Source organism: Fusarium tjaetaba, assembly GCF_013396195.1.
Source record: "Fusarium tjaetaba strain NRRL 66243 chromosome Unknown NRRL66243_c0000122, whole genome shotgun sequence".
NCBI classification, from domain to species: domain Eukaryota; kingdom Fungi; phylum Ascomycota; class Sordariomycetes; order Hypocreales; family Nectriaceae; genus Fusarium; species Fusarium tjaetaba.
The window spans coordinates 19,581-45,409 of NW_023501318.1; the positions used below are offsets into that span (position 1 = coordinate 19,581).

Consider the following 25,829-nt stretch of genomic DNA (forward strand, 5'->3'; position numbering starts at 1 on the left):
TGAGAACTCGGATCCCAAGCGCCAAAAAGACTTGGGTAAATTTAGCACAAGCCGTGGAGGCCCTTTGACGACTTCATTTTGGCATTTGATGCCGACAGCGAAGTTTTGTGCTACTGTAGAATGGACATATTTAGATGAATTCGAAGCCATCGAGATGCTCGTCAATCGATCTGGCATTTACAGTCACCACAGCAGTACGTACGCCGTACGTTAAGCAAACCTCGAGAAACAGGAAATGTGCGATATCGCTTTTACCAAGTAATCACATCCACGGAATGCCCGTGCAGTAACCAAGCGACATGAGTCGACGAGTATCAGGTTATCAGCATTTCAGTTCACAGGCTACAGCAAATCGAAGTGGGAGTGCGAGGCCCGATGAGAACTGTGTTGACGCTTCGACGACGGAATTGGATCGTGGGCTATGACATTCACCAAGTGAGTTGAGCGACAATACAATACACCTGTCTCAGTCATCACCAACAGCACAGCAGGATTACAGTCGTAAGGGAGCTACGTTCAAGTCAGACATCACGACAATCACAGAAGACTCTTCTTCATGCGACAGCATCAAGCCATCAGCACAATGAAAAGTGGTTTTAAATCAAAAATTCCGCCGACTATGGCCCCGAAGGACAATAGAGCAAAGAGTGACTCCGCGATGTGCAATGCAGGCCCTCCATGCTGAGGAAGCCAATTCTTGAGCTGGCCTCCTCTCAACAAGGTAAGTATGAAGAAGAAAAGAAAAACGAAACAAGAGGAGGGAGGGAGACCGGCCTTTTATAGGGAAATGGAGAAGGGATGGATGCCTTGATGCTGAGGCGTAACCTTTGGTGCCTGAGAAATTGCAGGCAGCAGGGCAGGGGCCACTTTTGTGGATGCTTGAAATTGTGCAACTGCCCGGCACCTGTCAGCCTGTGTGCACCTGCCAAACGAAAATTAAGTTGAGATTTTATAAGATTATTTTCTGAGTGCATGTGTTCCTGCCAATTGGTGATTGTGGAGTGCGTTGACCACAGAGAAAGTTACATCTAGATGCAGCGACTAGCGCCAGTGTCAAAGAAATGCATGACCAGTCATGATTTGACAAAGACCTCGCTGATCGTGAGACTTCGAGCAGTATCTACATATTATCCTCTTACGCCAGAAAGCCTCAAGGCCATTAGTTCCGTTTGATCTTAAAAATAAAGAACTTTGGCTTTTCTCGGGTCATTTATGTCTCCTGTGTACAAGATGATGATGGCTGGTATCAGGAAACACTTCTCATGATGTGAAGACTACGAATCACAACCTAGCAGTGAAACATTTCATGTTAATGAGCCTGAAGAGATTCAATGTAACGAGCTCGGAGATCTTAAGAGTACATAGAGTGGTTCAAGTTTGAGTGAACAAACACTCTTCTATTAAGGAAATCCCTTACAAGAACAGATACCGTGCTTGGGTTCATGCTCATGAATTGCCATAACAACATACAAAGCCTTCTGTGGCTTCTGCAGCTCATCAACAGCAACCCTACCATTCTGAATCACTTACACCAATTCCCTCCAAGCTCGCCTAACTCTCGGCGGCACCGCTGCAACAATCTCCCGATCATACAGTTTTTGGACCTGGAAGCCCCACCTGGCACGTGATCCAGATCTTCGGACTCCACCCCACTAAATGGAATCGACCACAGGGCAAAACCCTTCTTGGAGTAGGAAATTGGACAAGCCTCTACCCTCCGAATTTTACACGCCTCACGACCGACATCGACCATCGGAGCACGTTGATCGCAAGCAGACACAATGGTATGGAGATACGCCCAATGCGATGGATAATGTTCATTGCGCTCGAGTGCATTCGCATTTGCTGACCTGATTTACTACAGGCGATCAAGCACAACCAGAAGCTCGTCAACAACCGTGAGCCGCACCACCCCCGAATAACGATATGATAGAGGATTTGAGGGACTGACTCCTTCAACAGACTTCCGCAAGGATTGGCAGCGCCGGGTTCGAACCCACTTCGACCAGGTATGACGATGCACCCGACGAGAAGAGAAGAGAGGAAACGATTCATCTCGATTTTCTGGAAATTCCACTTGGCACACAAATATTGACTATGGAATAGCCCGGCAAGAAGTCGCGGAGACGCACAGCTCGTCAGGCCAAGGCTGCTGCCCTCGCTCCTCGACCTGTCGACAAGCTCCGACCTGTTGTGCGATGCCCTACCCTTAAGTACAACCGCCGTGTCCGCTCCGGCCGTGGTTTCACCCTGGCTGAGCTCAAGGTATGATATTCTGCGTCTCGGTCGAATGCACACGATACGAGATGCGCCAGAAAACATTCCAGTGCTAACAACCACGCAGGAGGCCGGTATCCCCAAGGCTTTCGCTCCCACCATCGGTATCGCTGTCGATTTCCGCCGACAGAACCTCAGCGAGGAGTCCCTTGCTGCCAACGTCGCCCGCCTCAAGGCCTACCAGGAGCGCTTGATCCTCCTCCCCCGTCGATCCAACGCCCCCAAGAAGGGTGACACCAAGACCGACGTCTCCAAGATCGAGAAGGCCTCCCTCATCTCGGCTACTCTCCCCATTGCCCCCACCGACATCGCTTTCAAGGAGATCAAGAAGGGTGACATGCCTTCCAACATCGAGGCCGGTGCTTACCGAACTCTCCGTGTCGCTCGTGCCAACGCCCGATACGAGGGTGCCCGACAGAAGCGTGTGCGGGATGCCGCCGAGGCTGAGTCGGCTAAGAAATAAACTTGCAAAAAGGGAACTGGTGTTTGAGGGTTTTGCTCTTTGCGTCTCTGAGACATGGGCAACGTCGGTTCGAGGCTCTGATGAAAGGCTTGGCCGGGTATGGAGGAAAGATACTCTAGGTCCAGCTCAAGAAATTTACTGCATGATCACCGGCTTTGCTCTATCATTACTTGGTCAATGGATGCATTACGTGCATATGGTATCTCTTTTTTAAAAAGTTATTCGTTATGATTTCAATGCTTTGAACCATTCGTCAAGTGATGTCTATGTTCCTCGTATCTGTGTCTATTCTATGCTTTGGGACTCTGCTATTCTTCAGCCTTCTTCCCCAGCAACTCTGTACCCTGTTGAATTAAACTGCGTAAACGACCAACTTGCTCTGGCTCCAGAGTATGCCCATTCTTGGCAACTTCGGTGCACAGTACCAGGCAGTTCTCTCTGTCAACCTTGGCCATATTGGCCTTTTGTTTCGGGTCAACCTGCTGAGGTTCCAATGCCAGCTCTTCGGGAATTGCCAGGGGGGGTTCGGGGGCACCACCCTCGATCTGTAGTGTTTCGTTGTTTGCCGTCTTTCCGGTGACTGCATAGCTGACAGCATCCATAGCTCCAGATATTGCAAGGACTTGGACGATGACTTGGGCACCATCCTTTGATCGTGACATGAGAGCAAAGACGAACCAAGCCTCGGATTTTAGAATAGGCCACTTCTCTTGAGTGACAAGGAATGACAGCACTTGTGAAAGATCATGCTCAGCATAGAACAGATCCCTCGATGGTGCCTTTTCAGTTTCAGAACTCCATCCAGAAAGAACCTCCTCGGTGGGCGCTGTATGAAGAACTCTGCATATAGTAGCAATACTTCGTGCAGCTTCGAGTCGAGTAGGCTCCGTATCTGATCGATCAAACAGCGAGATCATATCATGGATAGTTGTGCGTTTGTCAGACCCCTCTCCTTCGGCTGTTCTGGGAGTGACAACTCGACGAACATTATCTGGGCAGTTCACAAGCAGTAAGCGAAGTAGTGAAACTGCCGAGAACTGGACCTGAGGAAGAGTATCGATGGTCAATATCCTTGGCACACTCACTGGCTCTAGCAGATCCCCTAGGGATGTTTTGTTCTGTGCTGGAATTGCGAGATTCTTGAGGAAGGACAGTGCGGAGTGAAGAAGCTGGGCATCTTTGATCTCTGGGTCGGAAAGAATTGCGATCAGAGGAAGATGAGCCTGATACTTCTGCACAAAGGCCGTGGAAGCCTGATCTGAACGGGAGAGGTTACCGAGGGCCAGACAAGCTGCGGACTGGAGGATGACATGCGGCTCCTTCAACCATTTGAGAAGCGACTGTGGCACTGAGCTTTCGAGGGTATAGTGAGCTGGGAAGGCGTCATTGCCAGTCAGATCAGCTAGAGTTGTAAGCAATGAGGTACACAGCTGCCCTAATTCCTTGGCAGTGTCTTCGTCATCAAGCTCTGAGTCAAATTGAGTATGGGCGATGTAGAATGCCTTGACAAAGACATCTACTTCTTTTGAGTTGAGGAGTCGCTCTTGGAAGGATTCATTAGCAAGATAACTGGCCGCGGTAGATACGAGAGCGAGAAAGTCCTCGATATCAGTGCTGTGGTCAGGGCTGACAGCCAGCTTGAGGAGAACAGAGGCCGTCTCAGAATCTGCAACAGCTGCCTCGCCATCTTGTGTGATGAGAAGAGCAAGGATCTTGCAAAAATAAGTGACGAGAGGGCTGAAAGCAGCACGGTTGGGTGACTGAAGGAGAGTGATGAGATGACTGCTGAGTCGTGACTCTGAAGCAAGACGTTGAGCAGGTTCTACAAGTTTCAGTGTTGTGCCGCTCGAACGTTGTCTTCAAGACTCACCATAATCAACAAGGACATTGTAGAGTACCGGAATCAAGTACGGAACAAGACTAAGGTCCTGAAGGTGCTTGATAAAAGAAACGATATATTTGCCCTCAACAACCCGAGCTCGGTTTTGGTCTGTATCGGCACAAGAATTTCCGGTAACACGTAGAGCCTGGACTTTGACACCATGAGGCTGCTCCTCATCTGAGGCAAGAATGTCAAGGAAGAACTCGAGAATTCCGGAATCTCCATAGGGGAGTCTCCAAGCCACTGTGCCCGTGTTAACGGATTCACAGATTGGGTTTGATTTCACACTTACCATCTCGACTTCCGTCGCCTAACGCCTTGGCTGTAGCCTCTAGCGAAGAAGGATCTTGTTGCTCAAGAGTTTCGAGCACGGAAGATAATAGCTTTGTTCGTTTTAGAACAGCATCCTCAGGTTCGCTGGCGGCATCGTAAGTTTCTGGTGATGCTCCGCTCCCTTCACGCTGTATAAGGACAGCCACGTCTTGAGGTGACATAGACATGATCTCAGCTTCTCTTGTGGAGTATGAGATATAATGCTGAAGTTGGACGGATGTTGAATTAGTTACACCAGTCCACTTGAGATACCCTATACAATTATGTTGAAGAGGTGCTTACAAAATGAATAAAAGTTTCTAAAGCTTCACATTGATGTAAGAAATGAGGAAACAAATTTCTTGACAATTAAAATTCAACACAAAGTTTCAGGATCAGTTCATGAAATTTAGTACATTCACGCATCTCATTACGGTCAGCTAACATTCTCTTCTGTAGCTCCATCGCGGGGCATTTGTCTCGGTGAAGCTCGGTGAATCGCGGTGGATGCATCGCACGGCTAAACCACGGCAGATCATGTTGCAGCTGCCGGTTGATCGGAGGTGCAAAATTCCGACCTCGGAATGATTCGCCTCCGCCGACTTTGCACCCGGGGAAAAAGTCTCTAGCAGCGCCATCACGATCCTTTCCCTCGTCGCGAACGAGGGCCGCTATTTCAACGTCGCTTCTCAGCGATATCTCCACCTTTTCTCCCGATAATCAATTCGTCTACATCATCCATAATTCTTCAAAATGGTACGCGCCCTCGTCTTGGATCATGCCCGCCATGTTCTTTACTTCAAGAATCGCCGCATTGGTTGGAGTGGCGGCTAACACATAACCCCAGGCGCACAAATTCGTGGTCACAGCCTTCCTAACAGGTTCCCGAATCCTCGGTCGATCATTCGTCGCAGCTTATAAGCAGGCTCAGGCCGCCTCAGCGTACCAGCGAGCGCAAGCCAAGGCCGGCAACACATCCGCTGGTGCCTCTCTCTCCTCTGGCATGACTCTCGATGAGGCATGCAAGATTCTCAACGTCAAGCCCCCGGCTGGTGGACAAGCCAATGTTGAGGAGGTTCTCTCACGTTATAAACGACTGTTTGACGCCAACGATCCTCAAAAGGGTGGCAGTTTCTATCTCCAGAGCAAGATCGTAAGAGCAAAGGAGCGATTCGAGCGAGAGATCGGTCCTATACGGGAGAAGATGGAGCAGGAGGCTGAAATCAAAGAGGGGTTCAAGCCCAAGGTCTACAAGGACTGACGACTCTCCTTGTCCTTGAGCAAATAAAAACGAAAAGCGACACTTGTACGATGACCTCGTAAAGGAGTTCTGAGGGACGGGAGGGAGGAGTTTACTTTCTCCATGTATACAATGTACATCTTCACTCGACTGCGGCATGGCACGGCGTTCATTGGGTTATCGGTAGCGTGATGAGCCGCTCGAGGTTGGTTGGTTCTTAGACGAAAGAAAAAAGAGACAGACGACCTATGCTATCTTATGTTTAATACAACTGTACGATATCAACGGAGTACTCTTGGGTTGGATGTGAGTAGAGCTGGCGTGAGTTGAGGGCGTATATTTCGGCAACAAATGTCTCGTCAAGGACAATGTAGTGTGTCTTGGGACGACATTGTAGTACCCCTGTGACAAACACACCTCACTGGGTACTGATATATTATAGCCACCAAGCTATTCACACTGCCGGATTCTTCTAGGCTCATGATTCCTCTCTAGGTTTTATACGTGATGCAATAACAGTCTAAATCATGAAAAGGAGCAATTGTATTGGAAGATCAAACCACAAACCTTCCTACAAGATGCAACACGCTGATGGAATCATACAGATGTAACCGAAACTATGTTCCCTTCCGTTCCATCCATAGCGCAATATTAAGATTAAACCCAGCCATAATGTTCGGTTGGCACAGGCTCTCCTGTTGTCCTCCATTCTCGAGGCGACTGAGGTTCCTCCTGTGTACGACGGGATCTGTGTATGGAGAGTGGCCTGGGTATTTCGATCGACCTTGGATATCCGCTGTCCTGGCTGTAGACACTCGAGCTACTCCGATCTTGAGCTGGGTCAGGAGTTGGGACTTGAATCGAGGGAGCCCGGACTTGACGTCGTGGGATAGCGGGACGAGTAGGTGGGATGTTTGAATGTACTACAGAAACGGGAGCTTGAACTGGTTGCTCAGGAATAGGAGGAGGAGGAGGGGGAGGGGGAGGAACCGGACGAGGCCCAGGTTCATCACCATCAGAAGTCGGATCTTCAGGCTCGTTTGGCGGAGGAAATGGAAACTGGTGCCTTCTGAACCAGTCCCTCACCGAGGCCACCAGATTTCTGGCCTGTCTCCCATCGGCCTCTGAGCCTGAATCGTCGAAGGCGCTGCCACCAGCTTCACCCATTGGCCCCTCAGGGCCCTCATAAAACTGAATCTGCTGGCGGTGTCGAAAGCATTTCCAGGTGATTAGACCTGTGAATAGGATGAAAAATAGAACCGCCATTACGATGCCGGCTGTTTGAAGGCCAGCAGAGCGGTTTTTCTTTGGTGACGTTGGAGTGTCAGTCTCTTCTGGGTCTAATGTTGCTGAAGTCTCAGTTAACCCCATTGATGTTGCTGTACTCTTACTTAGATCTATAGTAGTGGATGCTGTCGTGGTGGTGGTCTCAGTCTCGGTATGCGTTGTTGTTTTCGTGAACCAAGCCAAGGTAGTGCCGTCGTCGGGGCCTGGAAGAGTTGACCATCCAACGCGAGGCTTCGTCTGTGTTATTTTGATACTTGTGATGCTTAGTGTCTCCTTGGGATGTTTGAGCGCCGCGATCGAACTGGTAATGCCGTTTTCTGGCTGTTTAGAGCCATCGTCATCGCGACCTGGCTGTTGAGGATCATTGCTTCCAAATGTAGCGCCATCATCGGGGCCTGGAGGGGTTAGCCATCCGACATGCGGTTTCGTCTGCGTTGTTCTGCTACTCGTGATGGTTGGTGTCTCCTTGGGCAGACTGAGCACCGTGGTCGGGCTGGTTGTGTCCTTGTCTGGCTGCTTAAGGTCATAGTCATCGCGACCTGGCTGTCTAGGGCCATAGTTACTGCGGCATACGTCGCAGATACTTTTGTAGGTTGCATCGTTGTCTTCATCATACCTGAAGCCGTCGGCGTCGTTATTAGGGAGAGGGTACTTGCGACAAGGGCCACTATACGGAGAGAATATATCAGTATAGTCTTGAGAGATGAAGTATATATGACTTACCAACCTGACAGCAACCAGTTGCGGTCTATCGTCGCGTCTGCGACTTCATTTTGGTACTTCAGGGCAGCTACAGGTATCCCCATAACTGCTAGGAGAGAAAGTTTGGGAAGCAACATCTTGAAAAGTGTTTAAAATAACCAAACGCCTTGAGATGCTGGAAGTTGGGCGTAGTCAAGTCGAGTCTTCGATGGCCGTAGCAAATACAACGGTCTAGGGACGCAGAGACCAGAAAGGGCAGAACGGATGAGATGAGGGCAACGTTGAGATGTTTTGCGTGTCATGTTCCATTTTATGTCTTGTACTTCTAGGCTTCCATACCTTATATGCATCCACAATAGAGTTTTGTGCGTGAATCTTCTCATGGTTGCCAACGAAACTCTACGACAGTTGTTTGCTGCAGACTCTATCTAGCGTTTGTCACAGTGTCACATGCCATTCATTCAGACACAATGTCAAGGTTTTGCAAAGGGATCAGTTAAAGTCTGAGGTATATGCGGAGATTTAACGAGAGCCTCTCATAAGTGAAGAGAAATCAAGCTTTGAGAAATACTTTCTTATATCAAACGTTGCTATTCTGCACGTTCCTTGCCCTTCCACTGAGGATCTTGGACGAAATCTGTATTGCGTCCGTCAGGCTGTCTCGAACTACAAGGTTCGAATTTATAGTGTTTGAAGCCCTTATTTCGACCATATTCATCGATCTCGAAAGACATGTTGCGTGCATCGGTAGTCAGAAGTGTGTTTTCCTTGGTAGAGCGATAGGGTGCTAATATAGGTTTGAGTTCTTGACCGTATGGCGAGTTTGATGGAGCTGGGTTTGATCGTGAAGCTTCCACGCCCCGGGGTACACGAGTGCTTGCACTGGTGCGTTTTCGGTTTCGGCGACGTCGTAACCAAAGATAGATTATCAAACATATTGTGGCGAGCATCAAGAACACACCGACTGCGATAGGCGCTACCTTAGCCGCTGTTAAAGAGTCGTTTGAAGAAGAAACGTCTGCAGTAGCTGTTGGTAGATTAGGTTCCTCTTGATCAGTGGTATACGATGTAGTCAAGACTGAGCTCGGCGGTATCTTGTCACTTATAGTAACGGTACTCCAAAGTGATGGATCAGTGCTCGCATCGACGCTGGGAGGAGATAAAGGACTGGGGTCTATGGCTGGTCGAATTGCTTGTACGGAACTTGTCGAAGGGTCTTTGACAGCTGTTATTGTGATATGGGTAGTGATCTTCGAAGTGACTTTGGGCAACGGATCGACGGGACCTAGGTGCTCTGTTTCGAATATAGTGGCAAATGAAGTTAGAGTTGTCATCGAGGTAAGGGTTATCGTGTGTCTTGAGGTAAAGGTAACCGGTTCTTGAACTTTCTTGCGTGGGATTGTAACAATCTTCGCATAAGTGGAATACGGTTCTTGGTTGGATTTCATGTCGCTATAAGTATGACCCAACGAATCGATGAAGATACGTGGTTCATTAAGGAAATGAGATGTGATTTGTTGTTCGAATTCTTTGTTTTGGGTCGTTTCCGGTTCAGGAGACCGACTTTGAGCCTCGTCGCTATCATAATGTCAGGGGTTGAGCGAATCCAGAGTCTGAGTTGTACTTACATGCGCTCAGAATCAGGAAAGAGAATAGCCATCTTGAGCAGTCATTTAAAATCCTGTGGGAAAAAAAAGCACTGCTTGTCATATCTACCGTTTGTCGAGATCGCTCTCGAGAGAACGGCTCTAAGGGCCATGTATATAGTCACCATGCTGGGCTGATTCAAAGGTAAGTCGGTGTCTAGATCATAGGTATAGTCACTTACTATGAGTTGTTGGGTGATGGGATTTATATAATAGTGAATAGACTTATCACGAGTGATCGATTCAGAGAAGGATAATGCTATTTGTGTAACTAATGAGTGCTATCATGAGGCCCTGCATCTGTGCCAACCAGAATCATCCACGCGTCGTGCAATCATTTATGACTTCAAAATTGCTGGAGCTGGCTCTACAGGTTGCACAGGCTCCGTGTAAGCATGCCCAAAGGGACCATTGTCAAGCTGGAAGTTGAAATTGTTCTGATTGTGCCTGGAACGCGAACCGCGCCCTAAAAGCACAACGACAATGACGGATAGGACAAGGAAAAATACAGCCATAATTAATATAAAGGTCCATGCACCTGCAGATAGAGAGCTGTTGGAAGATTCAGCAGTTGGAATTGTCGAACTCTCTGAAGTTGACGAACTTGAAGATAACTCCTTGCTCAAGGCTGTAGGAGTTGCATCTGGCAGCGTCAAATGACTGATGATGCTGAGTATATCGTTATTGCTGCTCGTGGCCCCCGTAGGACGCAAGACAAGAGTGACAGTCTCCTGCTTATGCCTTGTATACCAAGTGAAAGGTTCCCAGGTCTCGGTACCTATGACTATCACGCCATCTTTGATGGAAGTGCTATCAACCTTGTCGATGACTGTTACATCCTCTCTATCGTTTCCTGGGAGGTCCTCTGATGCAAATGTAAAAACTGGCTCGAAGCCAGGTGGAATTGTGCTGTAGACGTTTCCAGTCAAGTCCACAAGTTCGCGAGGGTCATTATGGTGATTTTTGGACGAAGGCTCGGTCCCATGAGAGGTGGAGATCTCCTGGTTCTCCATGATCTAATAGACTTTTATGTTGATGATATAAGTGAAACAAGTCAGGCCTTTTACTTGGACGATTGAGGTGTTGGGCAAATGCTGGTGGAGGCTTGAGAATAAATCGAATACAGGGGGAGGGGCCTTGGAGGACTATATATAAGTGGCAGTTTGAGCTGATTCAAGGTATTCCAATCTGTTGTTGAAAATGCATTACAGTCATTGTGAGTTATTGTACGAGGCTAGATAGATCAGATGTGATCAGGCAGCGTAATGCATCGATTCAGAAAAGGCAGTGATATTTTGTGCGACTTGAAAACTATGGAAAGGCACTGCACCCATGCTCGATCATATACTTGTTAATCAATGCCGGATTGAGTCGTTGAGTTCTTCAAGCTTTCCACGTGTTTTCCGCCACCGCTTGTTGTGGCTGTATCTCGGCATGGTTATGGCAGACAGTGACAGACACATTAGATGACGGCCCATACTGCGGTCCATTATGCAGTTCAGGTCGCGGCTCATATCGCGGTTGATGTCGTGGTTCAGGTTGCAGTTCATGTTGCAGTTCATGTTGCTCTCTATGCTGCGATTTTGGTCCTTTTACGAACCATCGTGCCAAATAAAACACGAATATCGCGACCAAAAGGGCAAAAACACCTGCAAAAACCCCTCTTATAATTCTTGTGGCATCTGATGGAGCTGGCGTTCCAGATACAGGCGGGGATGAAGACGGTAGTAGAAGCTCTGTGCTTGAATCGGTTGTGTATGATGTAGTCCAAGAGCTTGCCTCACCGTAAGAGGATGAGGCGAGCAATGTTGTCTCGGTGCTCAAGCTGAGCACCTCAGTAGAAGTATGCTCTGACTCCTGACTGGAACTCATCACGTCAGATGTGCTGCTTGGGGGGATGAACTTAGTTCCATCAGTAATGGTGATTATCTCTATCTCGGTGCCTGGGGTGAGCCTTGGCGGACTGCTCGTCGTTATGGATTGTTCTGACCGAGTGACTGTGGTAAACCTCTCAATGATCGTCAGGTCGGCTGGAAGTTCCGAGATGCCTTGATCAGGGCGCTGTGTCCATGGTATGGTAAGTACTGGCTTGAAATCCGGAGGAATTGTACCGAAAGTATGACCAGTCAGGTCTTTTAAATCACGAGGCTCGTATCCCTGGCGGGTCGGTGAAGCTTCATTTCTTGATAGTGTGTCCCCTCTTTTGTCCGTGTTGAGGTTGGCAGATTGCAATTCGGGCTCATCAATGCTGTCACGGGAATGAGTGAAAGTCCGGTGCATTAGCCTAGATTTCTCGTAAACTTACATGAGGTCCGGGTCCATGAATAGGAAGCACATTGTATGATTGGAAAAATGTATTTGTGTCTGCCCGCGAAGGATGATACTAGCGAGGGAACGAGCAGTCAAGAATGTCACGTCGCAGAGCAGTCCTCCTAGAGGATTAAATAGATTTCAACACGGTAGGGTTGGGGGAGGAATCAACATTGACTAGCTGCAGTATCATCTGTGGTTAGATGCTAAACCTGGCACGGTTGTGAGTAACAGAAGAAGAGGTCTATACACTCAGAGCATAAACCCCAGCTCTAGTTGATTAAGTCGGCACCAAAGGAAACCCAAGGATCATTCAGCCAGGAAGGACAAGTCAAAGATAAAGATGATCTGGAAAGTGCTTCGTTGCTGAGGTGCATCAAGCGCTGAGGATGACAGCATCTCTCAGATAGATAAGAGCTGACGGCATGAATAGATAATCCAGGTACTTCTCGCGCCCGTGATTCATATCCCTGGATTGACACGCAATCTACGAGATATTCTGTCGCGCCCGCGGTGTGCATTTGATGCTCCCCCAGCCCACTCCCCTAGCCACCACCTTACCAAGGAGTCCAACTATGCTGCCAAGGGCTTCAGGACCGTCCTTTAACCTCTGACAGTAGAAATGTACCTAATGTGAAGGTAATATAGAAGAATATTGGACCCGTCTGCGAGAGATTCTACCATCGCAAAGCCAAGACAGTTATCTTAGATGTTGGTCTCATGGATTTGGGTCACTATCTACACTTCCATAGACGTGAAACAATTTTCAGCAAGACAGATTTGTGACTCGAGCCTCGATTATTGACGAATCAAAGATGGCATGATCTAATTGGTAATTTAGGATGATTTCCATAACTAGCATTGCCTAATGCATATCTGCCTACTTCCAGCGCTTCGATACCACATACGTATTCTCACATCTTCCTCCTGACCAGGCCCTTCCAGTAATCAAAGCTATTCTCATCACTTTGCAATGCCCAGATCTTCCCTGTCGACCTCCCGGTAGCATCTGTCTCTTCAACCTTCAGCATTCCCCAATCCCGCGTAATTCCCACCACGCGAGCCTTGACACCACCTTCTGCCTCGAGAGTGACATCTTGTCTTGTGTGTAACCAGTGGCGGTAGTAACGGGCTTCAAGGTCAGCTGAGAACCCTTCTCGAAGGAATTGAGCATAAATGGCCTCGATGCGTGTGAGGACGCGTGCTAGGAGGGTTTCGAGATGAAGTTCTGGTGCCCCTGATGGAACGAGGTCGGATATGGAGATTGTGGGACGGGGGTTGATGGTATTGAGGCCTACGCCGAGGATGATTTGGTAGTTGCCATCGAAACAGAGACACTGCGAGAGAATACCACCGACTTTCACATAATGCGGTTTCTCTTGTGACTTTGTGGGATCAAGGGCATCTATCGATGTTAGTCTTGATCTTGCAAGGGAGCTGAATTGACTTACAAATGTCATTAGGCCACTTTAACTTGATGGGAATGTTCTCGTAACCACGATCATAAGACTGCACCGCCTCAACCATGGCAATAGCCGTGATGTACTGAATAAATACTACCGGACGAGTCACAGCGAGATGGGCTGGATGGTTGATTACAGTCGAGAAGATGAGCATTCCAGGAGGAGCAATCCAGACGTTGGAGCCACGACCACGACCAGCAACTTGGGTGGTAGCTGAGACTGTGAAGCCGCTTGGGAGTTTCGGCATGAGCTTGGGGTTCCTGGTGCGTGTTAGCCTTGTACGTCTCCTACTTGGGAGGGGAACATACTTCTCAAGCATGGTATTTGTACTTGTGACAACTTCGCCGTACATGAGCAAGTCACCCCATGCCCGCGCAGTTGGCTCAATTTGTCGATAACGCTTCAGGCTTGAAAAGAACAGACCATGGTTGAAATGTGGTGTAAGCTTGGGATGGGGAAGACCCTTCTCGTGAGGAAAGATCTTCTTGATGATCTTACTGTAGTCAATGCTGCCATTCTCAGAGATGTTGGTATCCATTGTCTCTGTCAGAGATTGCTGAAGCCCTTCAAGGCTCCAGATTGTGTCTTCATTCTGGATGTGAAAGGTGTCTGTTTCCGCTCGGATCCATTCTTCGCCGTTCTCCTTGTTGATGATGTCGCTCCAGTCAGTTAATAGCTCCGATACGCCTGTGTCGGTGATGGAAGAGAGGTGAAGATGGGAGAGTGACGGGACACCTGTGTCGTGAGGGCTGACCTCAAGACCGAGTTTTGTGAGACATGCCTTGAGAAAAGCAGCTCGGTCCTTGTCGGCGTCTGCTAATTTGGTGACCAGGTCATCATACCCAGGAACGCTTGGCTGAGGATTCAAGTTGGCCGCAGCGAACCTAAACCGTATCAGTCAGTACATAACATGTATACAGTGAACAGATTGAAACGTACTCGGGGTGAGGGCCAGTAAGCAAGGCTTTACCATCTCCGACTGTGCAAAGAACAACTGCTGCCTTTCCATCGCCACCATCGACATCAAGCTCCTCATCGTAAGTAGCGAGAACCTCGACCTTTCTGTCCTTAACCGAAGCAGCATCAACAAAGACACCTCCTCCATTATAGTAAGAGATGATTTCAGACGCAGCCTCCTGTTCAAAGGCACCCTTGGGTACCGTCAAACGCACAGCCCTCGCTCCCTTTTCACTCCGATACTCAAAGCCTTTGAACGCACCACCTCGACAGGTCCCTGGGAAGAACCCTAGCTCTCTTCGTCCAACAACCTCCATGGGCTTGTTTCCCAACTCAAACTCACACTTTTGTGTCCCGTAGTAGCCGCCAGCACAGAAGCCTAGGTAAGAGCCTCCTCGGCGAACATAGTCGCCGATACGACGATTTCCCTCACCATTCAGTGCCTGGCAGTAGCCGAGATCGCCACCGCCTGGAAAGACGAGGAGTGCGCATGTTGCTTGCCATGGTTCTTTGAGAGCGATGTTCTCGGTGATGGGGATGACGGCGTAGTTGGGGCCGAGAAGACGGCGGAGGGACCAGATACAATGCCGCACTGACTCAACTGTGGTGCCAATGCCTTGGTAGTGAATCAGTGAGTGTAACGGCCTGTGAAAGGAATTGATGGACCAAACCTGTGTAAACAAGAACGTTGAGCTTTGCCGGTGCCATTGTTCGTATTTGGCTGATCCTAGTGATATTGTAGTTGTTCGTGTAGTCTTTGTCACTTGACTTTTGTTGGATCTCGCCTCAGCCAAATCTCCGCCTCGAACCACCTTTTAACCTCTTTCAACGATAACACGTAAGACTCAATCACCACAAATTTGGACAAGAGAACAGTCGAAATTATGACAAAAGAAGAGAGTAACGCTCAGCAGAGCACGGAAGAAGACGACGATGAGCCCGATGAATGGTGAGTGAGCGCTCTTTTCCGTTGAGACACCGAAAGCCGAGGCCTTTGCTAACCGCTGATGAAGGGACAAGCGGATCTTCAGCACTGGATGCGCGGGTGAGTCTCTACTTTCATACAAAATTCAATTGCAAAATACAAAGGAAGATATAAGAAACTTATGAGGTTCTATAAGTCTACGCCTCGACTACCCACTCATCAATCGTTTTGTTGAGAAAAGGGCTTGCTAACAGACACCACCAACTCAGATGAGAACGCAAAAATGACAGACTGCTACTTTGAAAAGAAGGATTGGCGCGCATGTGCTGCAGAAGTGAGTATCAAAGCCTAATCCATTTCAGTTCTATTTATTTTATATATTTCGAGATGTCTTATCTCTTTGCTGCTCTTTATGTTGTCATAGACCTGAACTGACAGTATCATAGATGGAGCAATTCAAACAGTGTTGGAAGGCTCATAACAACGACCAACGTACAGAGACCAAGGACAACTAAACTCGCATTGAGGGATATGTACTGTACTATTACTGTATAAAATGTATACTAGCAAGATCAGGCTCTCCTTTCCGGGCGTTATGTTAACGATGACTCCCAAATGCGTTCACTCAATCAAGGCATCATAATATGACATACACAGTGTTGGCACTGTCTCCACCGGACAATCAATCCACCCGCCCTTGGAAATTATCACCATAGGTTCATCAAGCTTGAAGCTCACCATATCCAACTCCCCATACCAACCCACAATGTTCGTCCCTCGCCGCGCCCTCTTCGCTGCCCGAAGAGTTCCCATCCCCTTCCGTCCGATTGCACGATACGCTACCGAAGCATCAGACGTGACGCTACAAAAGCCCGATGAAGATGTTACACAAGTGAACCAAGAAGACGTCGTTACAAAACCCAAATACACTTCCAGAGCTAAAACTGCAACTTCGACTGCGTCTGCCAAGCCAACTGCAAGATCTACACCTGCAGCCGCATCTACAAAGTCTGCATATGCGTCCAAGACATTTCCTCCAAAGCCCACGGCAAGCAGCAAGAGTGCTAAGCCGGAGAGCCCACACAAGCCTGTTACAGTGTCGAAGAGCATTCTGAGCGAGACTAGCGAGACGGACACGGAGAACACAGGCCACATCAACTGGGAGACGAGCTGGTATGGCCTTGGTGTGAAGGCTGTTACTCCCGAGCAGAATGAGATTCTCGCAAGACCAGTTGATGCTGACGATGTGGAGGTCAAGCCCGATGGTATCATCTACTTGCCAGAGGTCAAGTACCGACGGCGGCTGAACGAGGCGTTTGGTCCGATGGCTTGGGGAATGGTCCATCGTGGGGATGTCGTTATCGGCAATCAGATCGTGACGCGTGAATACGCTCTTATCGTGAACGGCCGGTAAGTGGACCAATTTCCAATATCATACCTTGACTAACAAAAGCAGAATGGTCTCCCAATCGCAGGGATACAACAATTACTTCAGCCCCGAATCTATCCCCGCTGCCATCGAGGGTGCCAAATCCAACGCCCTGATGCGCTGCTGCAAGGATCTCGGTATCGCCTCTGAACTCTGGGATCCCGTGTACATTCGCTGGTTCAAAAAGCATTACATAGAGGAAAAATGGGTCGAGCACACGGTCACTAAGAAGAAGAGGACTTTCTTTTATAAGAAAGGTCTCGCTGAGGCAACATACCCTTACAAGTTCTGTTAGGCATCTCATGTCTTCCTTGTACTACATTTGTATAGAATCTTGGGGTGAATCCCCTACTGTATGATATGGATGGGTTAGACGTATGGCTTTGGAGCATGGAGCGATACTGTAGTAATTCAGAGGAAAACGAATGGATCACGAATCATCAGACCAAGATCTACGGCTGTCTTAAAAGAAGAACGAGTTCATGTACACCAATTCTCATTTATAGATATGCACTGGAGCACTTATCGCGCCGAATATCAACGGGCCCATGATCACTCAAAACCCACCTCCCAGAATGGAGTTTCTATCTTTCCCTTCCAGAGGCGCTCGCTCCGCCACCTGATGCGGCATCACCTCCCCATCCCCAAGGAACCCATGAGGCTGATGCATTTCTAGTGCCAGCTCCCTGGTTTCTTCGGCGCACCTGACGATGGTCTTCGTCCGAACTAGTCTCTGCGTCGATCCTTTCGAAATCGGTCTCGCTGCGACTCTTGCTAATACCACTCCATCCGCTTAGACCACTAGGCGGTCGCTGGGTAGGTTCGTCCTCCTCATTGTTATCGTAACCTCCGTAGGCCATCGGATCGCGGCGAGAGCCTGTGCCTGTCTGGGCCCGCTGAGCTTCGGTACGAAGATCCTGGGCCTCGCGATCAAGTGCCGAAATCAGGACATTTAGGCGATCGCGCTGAGCCGAGATGAAGTCCATTCTGGCGCCAGACTCGCGAAGATGCGGTGGGATCAATGCGCCCGAGTTTGTGGGCTCACCTCCAACTGTTCTCGTACCAGCTGACTGTCCACCTGCACCTGCGTTGGTAGCAGCTGCCACAGCGCTGGAGAGTAGGCTGTAAAAGTCGGTTCCGCTGCTGGTATTACCAGCCCATCGCGCAGCAGGGACGTTGAATCGTGACAGAAGCGATTGTGTATAGCCTTGCGCAGGCTCGGGAGGAGGCGACTCGGGTTCGGATGGTGGAAGACCAAGGACCTTGACCTTGAACTGCTCGATAGCGAGCTTGAGGTAAGATATTCCGGCAGCAGTCAAGCGCTCATGTGCGCTTGCAATGAAGTCGTCAATCTGCGTCTCATTCTTTTCAAGATATGGATGGACATATTCTTCGTATAGACGTCGAGCGCCCTGTGTCTGTGGGAGGATAAGGTAGAGGAGGAATAGTAAACGGAAATAACCGTAAAGCGGAATCCTGCTAGTGTCAGTACAGAAGATGTCAGGTATGAGGTTTAGACATACCATGACACAATAAACCAAACCCAAGACTCAGCGAGAAGACAGCAACTGAGCACGACCCAGTACATCAGCCATGGTGTCAGCTGGGTGGGATCATGTGTCTTGAGCGCTTTGTAAGATGCAAAGATAGGAAACAGATAACAGGCAACAGAACTATTGAGAACGAGTGAACAGTCAGTAAATCGGGCATTGCGAACTGATTGGGGTGGTTATCGCAATTGCGAGTATGACGCCTCATGACGAAGAGGTATAGGGCTGAAGCTTACGATAAGAGCATAGGAAAAAGGTCAAACATGACTGCAATCCCAATCCGAGGTGAGACCTCGTGCGTGACTCGGCAGTTCAAGCTAAATGTGAGCGGGAGTTTGACCAACGGAGAAGAGGGTAATTGTCTCCGGGAGGTTGAAGGAAGAGAACGGAAAAGGTGTAATAGAATAAGTTCGAGGATACGGTAGGTAACGACGTTTAGTGGTTGAAGCTGAGCTGAGCTGAAAATGGACCTTAAGATGGTGAAGTGGCGCCGAAACTCCCGCGAGCGGGGGCGGGGCACTTCTTTTTCGCGTGACGGTGATGGCTTAGTGAGTGACCCACTGAAAGTAGGTGCTACAAATGGAGGAATATGTCTCGAGTCAAAAGAGCTGATCACCTGAATGCAGACTTGACCCTCGTGATGGAGGCAAGTGTCTTTTGCTGGGGCACAATGACGGCTTTTATTCTGACTCCTAAACTGAACACGGTTTCTTTGAGGGTTCTGACTCTTTCAACTGCGTAGTTGGTACACGTGTCTCGGTGCGAGCCCTGTATCTTGAAGACAAGTGTTTTCATATTCGTGGATAAAGCATCTAGGCATCAATAATTCGAAACATGCTGCAGCAATTTATATGCAGAAGACACATAATTACCGCAGATACACCACAACTGTGGCCTTGACTGTCGCCTGGTAAAAACACATGATACACGTCGTAATAGGATTGGGTGCTTACTCAACCAAGATCTTGGCAAGAAGAATATGGGAAAGAGAGAAATAAGAGGATATCTTATCAGTGACAGGATATCGATGTGGCTTACTTATCGGAATCTGAGAAGGGATATGGGCCACATTATACTCCCTCCGTAAATGGTTTCAGATTGAAGGATCAGTTGGCAACGGAGTCGGCATGACTCGGGCCCGGTCGGAGGCGCGGGCCAAGCGTCGTGCTCCGGCTTGGCTGAGCCCGAACTGCAACTCCAAGTCGGCCCCAATATCACGGCATATCAAGCAAATGTTGAGCCTCATTATTTGGCACAATAATATTCTCATTTGATCTCTACTCTCCATGAGGAAGCGCTAATTGATAATAGGTAGAATTGTCAGTCCTTGATCCAATGTGGCTTGTAAAGTATATATGATAGTTGTCAAGTCTACCCTACATATCTCTACAGCTTGGATCAACCTGGCTGTTGGTATCCAGAATTTAAGCATAGACTTACAGTCAGGACTATGCTCTAGGGCCGAGTACGAATACAACAATAATTGTAACGAAATGAATCTAAGATAAGATCAGCATCGGACCCTTAGTGTCCTGTCACGATGCAGCCATCATCAGATTCATCACCATGGGATGTATATCCGGTCACCACTGCCGAGCTAGATCATGCAAGGTACGGAAAGTAGATGCCCGTTGCGGCCGAGATAATCATGCTAGAACCAGTTGATATGGCGTAAGGATATCGAATTTCGCGATACATCGTTGCAATCCAATGGTTTCTGGGCTGGCCAGCCACGTTCTCTATCCCTAACAACAGTCCACGGCTAACTCTAACTCAACAACACTCGCGCGGACCATGCAATGCTGACGTGGAATCTCATTAAATCTAGAAATAGCTTATCAAGATCCCTCGTATTAATGCGAATTATAGAACTCTATCAAACTCAGCCTCATGTTTCATGTCCATTTCGCCCGATTCCGCCTCCCGCGGGCGCCCGATCCGTCCGGAGCCCCGGAGTGACCCACCCGATCCTGAAGTGCACAATCGACTTTTTACTCCACTGCAGCTGAAATAGTATAGGAATTCAGGATCAGTGGTGCCAGTTGACGTAGTTCGGTCGATATGCCCGCGGAGTCAGATCTTGGATATTTGTTCCGACGGGTGCCGAGATCTGATATCTTGAAACCTGCCCCTTTATAAAGACGTGAATCTGCCTGTCTTCCCCAGATATCCAAATCATCACATCATAACAAACATCCAACAGTAAACAAGTGCGAGCTCTGATCAGTTCCTGCATATCCAGCCCAGTCTCCAGCCCTACCGAAAAGTTTGTCAATAAACTCTTAACTCGACGAAGTTGTGAAGATCGCAAATATGAGCCACACACCACTACCCGGAGGGCTTATCTCATTCGGCTCCGATGCCAACTGTACACTCGAATTATGTCCCCTCGAGTCGAGTATACTGCGATACCAACCAAATCTTCCCGCCAATGCCATTTTCATCGGAGTATTCGGGTTGTCCATGGCTCTCCACATCTTCCAAGGTATCAAGATGAAGACATGGGGCTTCATGGCGAGCATGATGGCAGGATGTATTCTCGAGATTATCGGTTACATCGGACGACTCATCATCCACGATAACCCATTTGACTTTATTGGCTTTCTATTACAGATCAGTAAGTGTTTCTAAACCAGAATCAAACAAGGGATGGATGGAAAGGGAGAACTTGACTAACTCTGGCCCAGTCATGATCACCATTGCCCCCGTTTTCTTCTCTGCTGCCATCTATGTTCTTCTGTCCCAGGTGTAAGTCCCCCCTGTTCACTCAGAAGAGGCACAACTGACATTCTCAGCATCAACTTTGTCGACCCAAATGTCTCTCGATTCTCTCCCAAGTATTTCTACTGGATCTTCATCCCTTCCGACATTATCTCCCTCATCCTCCAAGCCGTCGGCGGTGCAGTCTCTGTTGTTTCCACCGCGCAGGAAGATGTCAAGACTGGAGAGGACGTCTCCATCGCTGGTCTCGTCTTCCAAGTCGTCACTCTACTTTGTTTCGTTGCTTTGTTCATCGACTATGTTGTCAGGGCTTCCAAGTCACCGGCCCGATATCGCCTTACCAAGCCCATTCTCACTTTCCTCTTCTTCCTTTTCCTCTCGACAATCTTCATCTTGATTCGATGTGGCTACCGAATTGCCGAGCTCAATGGAGGATACTTCAGTGCTATCTTTCGAGACGAAGGTCTCTACATCGCTCTTGAATCTTGGTAAGAGCCCTTGAAGCTTGTCAAATCTATAACAACTCACTAACTGTCGCCCTTAGCATGATGTGCATTGCTGTTCTTCTTCTGAATGCTGGCCACCCTGGATATGCTTTCAAGGAAACCCCCGAGTTTACCAAGGAAATGGACCAGATGGACCAAGACGATAATACCGTCTTTGGAGAATAAGTGTCATCTTCTTAAGACTCGTAAGATGAAAAACATGCTCGCCAGGACAAGGAAACTCCTCGACCAACCAGGGCAAGCTCAACGGATATTTCCTTTATTATCGGTATTGTGTCTCGAATTTTAGCGTGTATATAGAAAGTATGGCGAATGGCGTTAAGACATGGCAATAAATACCTGGAGGGTTATAGAAGCCTTTCTCATTTAGAAAGGTATGGCACGGGCTGTGCAGGCTTAGGTATCAACTACACACGATTGGGTGACATGAAGAAGCTTAGATCTCTTGTTGAGTCCGTGGTAAAAGTGTTATATAAAAAGATATGAAAGCAAATAGATAAAACAGTTTAAAATAAAGAAGAAGAAAAAAACATATAAAAAAAGGGATAGGGGAAAGGAGGAAAGAGAAATACATGCTCTAGCACCCGTTTAAGATCAGCTGTTTCCACTGTATGTAGTAAGTAGTATTGTCGAGTCTTCCACATGCATTCTGTAGTCTGCTCCGGGGATGAGATGAGAGGTAGATGACTATTCGCGCCGAAATAACACCTAGTGAACGCAGTATTGGAGCATCGTCAAAGGTGAGTTGATTGTCCAGAGCGATTAGATCTTCAGAACATCTTGTTCGCCTCTACCACTTCTGAGGTGATTTGTTTGACGGTCCATGTGAGAATCAGACCACGTCGACTTCGCCAAAGGTACCTACAGGGGACACAAAACTCCAGTTGAATCTAATCACTCGTATTGAGTCTCCATCCAATGCCGAGTGTGAACTTTCATTTGATGCTTCCCAAAGGGATGACGAGGAATGGGGGGTGAAAAACACCACTTTCGTACTCGTTCCTGAACATTGATCACTGATCAGTCACTCGTTCTGCGGCGTGCTGTTAGTTCTGAGTTATCTCCATCATTGCTAGGTCTGCCGTGCAATATGTAGAAGTTCATTTTGCAAATCGCAACAACAGTCGAAAACGGCCATGTTGGCTCCAATGACCAAGATATAGTCATGCATTGGCATCCAGCAGTTTGGCAGACCAGGAACATGAGGTTGCCCTCAAAGGCAGAACACCAATCAATGAAGAGCGATCCATTTCACACAGACAGCATTATTATGGCCTCCGATATGTTGGGTCTTCAATAGTAGAACGCTCACTGCTTCTCTCCGAATGTTGATATATAACAGTGCATCGGCCCGAGAACTGTACCCATTTTGGTTCGCTTGACATGTCGTCCATCAATCATTGTTGTGAGTTTGTTCATCATCAACTCACCCCGCGAATTGTGCCTGCGAGATTAAACGGAGCGGGTGGCTTTTTCAGAGTTTGGCGGCTTCATCAAGCTAGATCCGAGCCTAAGCAGGAGTGGATCGTTCAGTAGATTCTGCATGGCAAGCTTGCTGGGTAAGGGAGCTGGTATTGCTGAAATGAGGATAAGAACTCATGATTTCATAGCCGTATTTCGCCTCTAGCCGTGAATCGAATTAGGTACGGAGTACATCACGATGGTTGTTTGCTGTAATGCGGAGATTATACCTGACTAGTAATATTAGCTCGTGCAAGGACAAGGAGCAAAGACGTGGGATCCCAGAGTCAAGACGAATTGACAAGAGAGAAAATACTCAAGATGACGCAAAGGACCGAGGGACCCTCTCTGAGAAATTGAGGAAAATTGCAAAGTGAACACAACTTTGCAGAGGGCACCGTGTTCTTTGAACATGAGTATGTGGTTCTAGCAATGAATGGCTTGCGGTGTGGCAGAGGATCCCCATGAAATAGTCCGTTGAGCCCTTTCCGGGAGAAAATGAGCTGGTATAACAATTCTATACAGTGTACAGAGTATTGAATAACTAGATAAACAACGTCTCGTGGTTTCCTTTAAAGAGAGACCAGGATCTTAGTGGGCAGTTGTCATATAACATTGTGTTAAAGTTCCGGGGCTGTCCCTTATCCATTGCACCGGGTTTATAGATCCCGGAGGTAAATAAATTCACCGTCACCACCGTAAGCAGTATCCAATAATTGACCGGGGTTGTGAAGATTGATCTGTAATCAAATCGCCTTGAAAGTTTCTGAAGAAGCATGGGAAAATGGCCGCAGTTGACGAGACTGGACAAAGCGCCTGAACTGATAGGGCTCGAACACCGAATGTCATCATGTCGGTTGTTGGCGAGGCGAGCCGTTAGGCGGTCCCAGCGAGTTGGGTGAGAAACCGGGGTGCCAGGTCTATTCTCCTCAGAGTTGTGATCAACAAAGGCCATCCAATTGGGATCGCCGAAACTGAGCCGAGCTATTGCTCATACAAGCGAGGGCACTTGTTTATTAATAAAATCTGATTCTTTTTACTGCGGGCAGAATATGATATTTTGAACTTTGTTGGATTCGGATAGCGTAGCGACGCCCGGGACTAGTGTCGAGCAACTCTCATAAACCAATAATTAAGGACCATTAGTATAGCCGCATACATGTGGTACAAATTGAGGACTTTCGTACCAGGAGAAACATCGCTCATGCGAAGAAGGAGGTCGAGCTGGTGGTTGCTTTTGATGATATGGGGAGAATATTTTCCGCGTCTCAGCAGTTCCCAGCAAGTTTGAAGAAGGTAGATCCGATTTGCACGATGTCACCTTTCCAACCTAAGGTAAAACCCATGTGCGTAGCATCCACCACGACAGAAGTGCCTGGCAGCCCACCTTTTGTTCCCTTGAACGTTGCGGCCAAGATTGGATTTAGCTCCAGGCACAGATCTGTTATTGGCTCGCGGAACTCTCCCACCGGTGCCGCCAACCAGGAGCTGATATGAGCCTGACATCGGAGTTAGCGAGCGCTCGCCGCAGAGGAGCGCCGCCTAATAATGGCAGTTGGCTTCAAGTGAGAACCATAGAATAGCCGTTATAGTACAGTTTCATCGAGACTGCCATAGGAAGCATGTATTCATACCAATTTTGTGGGCGTTTGACAAAGGAAGAATAATCTATTCAGAGACCTTGCCCAAGGCTTAAGCGACATCAGGCCTCTGCGAGCTACCACGCCCCAGACAACTCCTTTTCCGAGTTGTACAACGACGGCAGCAATGACCTCAGAGGCTTATGATACTTCGAGAAGACGGGGAATTGTTGAGAGCTACCTCCGCTACATGATCGGTGCGGCTTCTGTCTGCTGAGTAAGATCGAATCTCGGGAATTATGAAGCCACGAGTGGAGCACCTTCATCTTGTTACTATGCTGATCTTCTGACCATTAAGTCATTCTTTCGTAGAAGAAGTGGTAGGACTGCGCTGACTGCGTTTGTAGAATTAGGTTCTGTAAAAGAAACGGGGGTTAGATGCCATTTTACACCTCAGACATGTGCAACCAGGTACAAAGGGGTCGCACTATTTTGTTCTTCTCGCAAAATAACCCCGGACGGGCTGTGATCGAGGAAAAGTCGTGACTGAGGACCCAAGCATTAGTCGAGTATGCTAGGAGTAGGAGGGAGCAAAGCTAGTAAATCGACAACGTTAAGCCCTGATTCGTCAAACAGAGAGTTGAGCTTAAAGCGAGCAAGGACTAGCAAAGTAGCAACATGCGTTGTAAGCCAATGCAATAGCATAGGCAGAGTTGGGTTGTGGGACGGGTCGATCAGGTTCCGAGGATGGCGCTTTCAACTGGGGAGCCTCCTCCGTTAGTGGCGAGTTTCTTGGTGGTTTGTGAGGTCAAGTACTATATGACAGTATGTACCTAGTGTCGGTTCTGTGATGCGAATGATTTCATCAGTATCGGCTCTGTTACTGGTGTTGACATTGAGATTTGAATGGGACTACTGCAGGGGCTCTCGCCTGAGGTCTGGTCATTGGCTGGTGAGGACGGTAGAGGATCTTGCAAGTAGGTAGGTACGGGTACCTGTTACCCCATAACTAAGTGCTGACGGGTGAGCAACTGAAAATGTCCGCGCTGTAACGCTGTAACCAACATCCGATTTGACACCGTTAGTCCTGGGTGCTAATACAATGGAAAAAGAAAATC

The 25,829-nt window shown here is 48.3% G+C and overlaps 11 protein-coding genes across 11 annotated transcripts; 4 read left to right on the forward strand and 7 right to left on the reverse strand.

Annotated features, from left to right (window-relative positions):
* Positions 1 to 1,781: 1,781 nt before the first annotated feature.
* Positions 1,782 to 2,740, forward strand: FTJAE_6207 (60s ribosomal l13; the record flags this gene model as incomplete). The annotated part of the gene is made up of 5 exons (XM_037352795.1): positions 1,782 to 1,784; positions 1,865 to 1,898; positions 1,963 to 2,009; positions 2,107 to 2,265; positions 2,345 to 2,740. The coding sequence occupies 5 exons, from the start codon at positions 1,782 to 1,784 to the stop codon at positions 2,738 to 2,740; spliced, it is 639 nt and encodes a 212-aa protein (XP_037206608.1).
* A 308-nt stretch (positions 2,741 to 3,048) lies between these two features.
* FTJAE_6208 (Rap1 GTPase-GDP dissociation stimulator 1) lies at positions 3,049 to 5,122 on the reverse strand (the record flags this gene model as incomplete). The annotated part of the gene is made up of 3 exons (XM_037352796.1): positions 3,049 to 4,562; positions 4,611 to 4,865; positions 4,915 to 5,122. 3 exons carry the CDS (start codon positions 5,120 to 5,122, stop codon positions 3,049 to 3,051), a joined length of 1,977 nt encoding a protein of 658 aa, XP_037206609.1.
* A 565-nt stretch (positions 5,123 to 5,687) lies between these two features.
* FTJAE_6209 (mitochondrial import inner membrane translocase subunit TIM16) lies at positions 5,688 to 6,195 on the forward strand (the record flags this gene model as incomplete). The annotated part of the gene is made up of 2 exons (XM_037352797.1): positions 5,688 to 5,723; positions 5,782 to 6,195. The coding sequence occupies 2 exons, from the start codon at positions 5,688 to 5,690 to the stop codon at positions 6,193 to 6,195; spliced, it is 450 nt and encodes a 149-aa protein (XP_037206610.1).
* Positions 6,196 to 6,831: 636 nt separating this feature from the next.
* FTJAE_6210 (uncharacterized protein) lies at positions 6,832 to 8,300 on the reverse strand (the record flags this gene model as incomplete). Its single annotated transcript, XM_037352799.1, has 3 exons — positions 6,832 to 7,514; positions 7,566 to 8,128; positions 8,185 to 8,300. 3 exons carry the CDS (start codon positions 8,298 to 8,300, stop codon positions 6,832 to 6,834), a joined length of 1,362 nt encoding a protein of 453 aa, XP_037206611.1.
* Positions 8,301 to 8,753: 453 nt separating this feature from the next.
* Positions 8,754 to 9,823, reverse strand: FTJAE_6211 (uncharacterized protein; the record flags this gene model as incomplete). Its single annotated transcript, XM_037352800.1, has 2 exons — positions 8,754 to 9,741; positions 9,792 to 9,823. 2 exons carry the CDS (start codon positions 9,821 to 9,823, stop codon positions 8,754 to 8,756), a joined length of 1,020 nt encoding a protein of 339 aa, XP_037206612.1.
* A 324-nt stretch (positions 9,824 to 10,147) lies between these two features.
* Positions 10,148 to 10,822, reverse strand: FTJAE_6212 (uncharacterized protein; the record flags this gene model as incomplete). The annotated part of the gene is made up of 1 exon (XM_037352801.1): positions 10,148 to 10,822. The coding sequence occupies one exon, from the start codon at positions 10,820 to 10,822 to the stop codon at positions 10,148 to 10,150; it is 675 nt and encodes a 224-aa protein (XP_037206613.1).
* A 370-nt stretch (positions 10,823 to 11,192) lies between these two features.
* FTJAE_6213 (uncharacterized protein) lies at positions 11,193 to 12,146 on the reverse strand (the record flags this gene model as incomplete). The annotated part of the gene is made up of 2 exons (XM_037352802.1): positions 11,193 to 12,057; positions 12,115 to 12,146. The coding sequence occupies 2 exons, from the start codon at positions 12,144 to 12,146 to the stop codon at positions 11,193 to 11,195; spliced, it is 897 nt and encodes a 298-aa protein (XP_037206614.1).
* Positions 12,147 to 13,033: 887 nt separating this feature from the next.
* On the reverse strand, positions 13,034 to 15,247 carry FTJAE_6214 (BPL1-biotin holocarboxylase synthetase; the record flags this gene model as incomplete). Its single annotated transcript, XM_037352803.1, has 5 exons — positions 13,034 to 13,524; positions 13,571 to 13,842; positions 13,891 to 14,466; positions 14,522 to 15,155; positions 15,211 to 15,247. 5 exons carry the CDS (start codon positions 15,245 to 15,247, stop codon positions 13,034 to 13,036), a joined length of 2,010 nt encoding a protein of 669 aa, XP_037206615.1.
* Positions 15,248 to 16,230: 983 nt separating this feature from the next.
* On the forward strand, positions 16,231 to 17,188 carry FTJAE_6215 (mitochondrial genome maintenance; the record flags this gene model as incomplete). The annotated part of the gene is made up of 2 exons (XM_037352804.1): positions 16,231 to 16,874; positions 16,921 to 17,188. 2 exons carry the CDS (start codon positions 16,231 to 16,233, stop codon positions 17,186 to 17,188), a joined length of 912 nt encoding a protein of 303 aa, XP_037206616.1.
* A 289-nt stretch (positions 17,189 to 17,477) lies between these two features.
* Positions 17,478 to 18,708, reverse strand: FTJAE_6216 (receptor expression-enhancing 4; the record flags this gene model as incomplete). The annotated part of the gene is made up of 3 exons (XM_037352805.1): positions 17,478 to 18,369; positions 18,417 to 18,566; positions 18,680 to 18,708. 3 exons carry the CDS (start codon positions 18,706 to 18,708, stop codon positions 17,478 to 17,480), a joined length of 1,071 nt encoding a protein of 356 aa, XP_037206617.1.
* A 2,048-nt stretch (positions 18,709 to 20,756) lies between these two features.
* FTJAE_6217 (phospholipid-translocating ATPase) lies at positions 20,757 to 21,835 on the forward strand (the record flags this gene model as incomplete). The annotated part of the gene is made up of 4 exons (XM_037352806.1): positions 20,757 to 21,060; positions 21,131 to 21,191; positions 21,239 to 21,652; positions 21,709 to 21,835. 4 exons carry the CDS (start codon positions 20,757 to 20,759, stop codon positions 21,833 to 21,835), a joined length of 906 nt encoding a protein of 301 aa, XP_037206618.1.
* Positions 21,836 to 25,829: the final 3,994 nt, after the last annotated feature.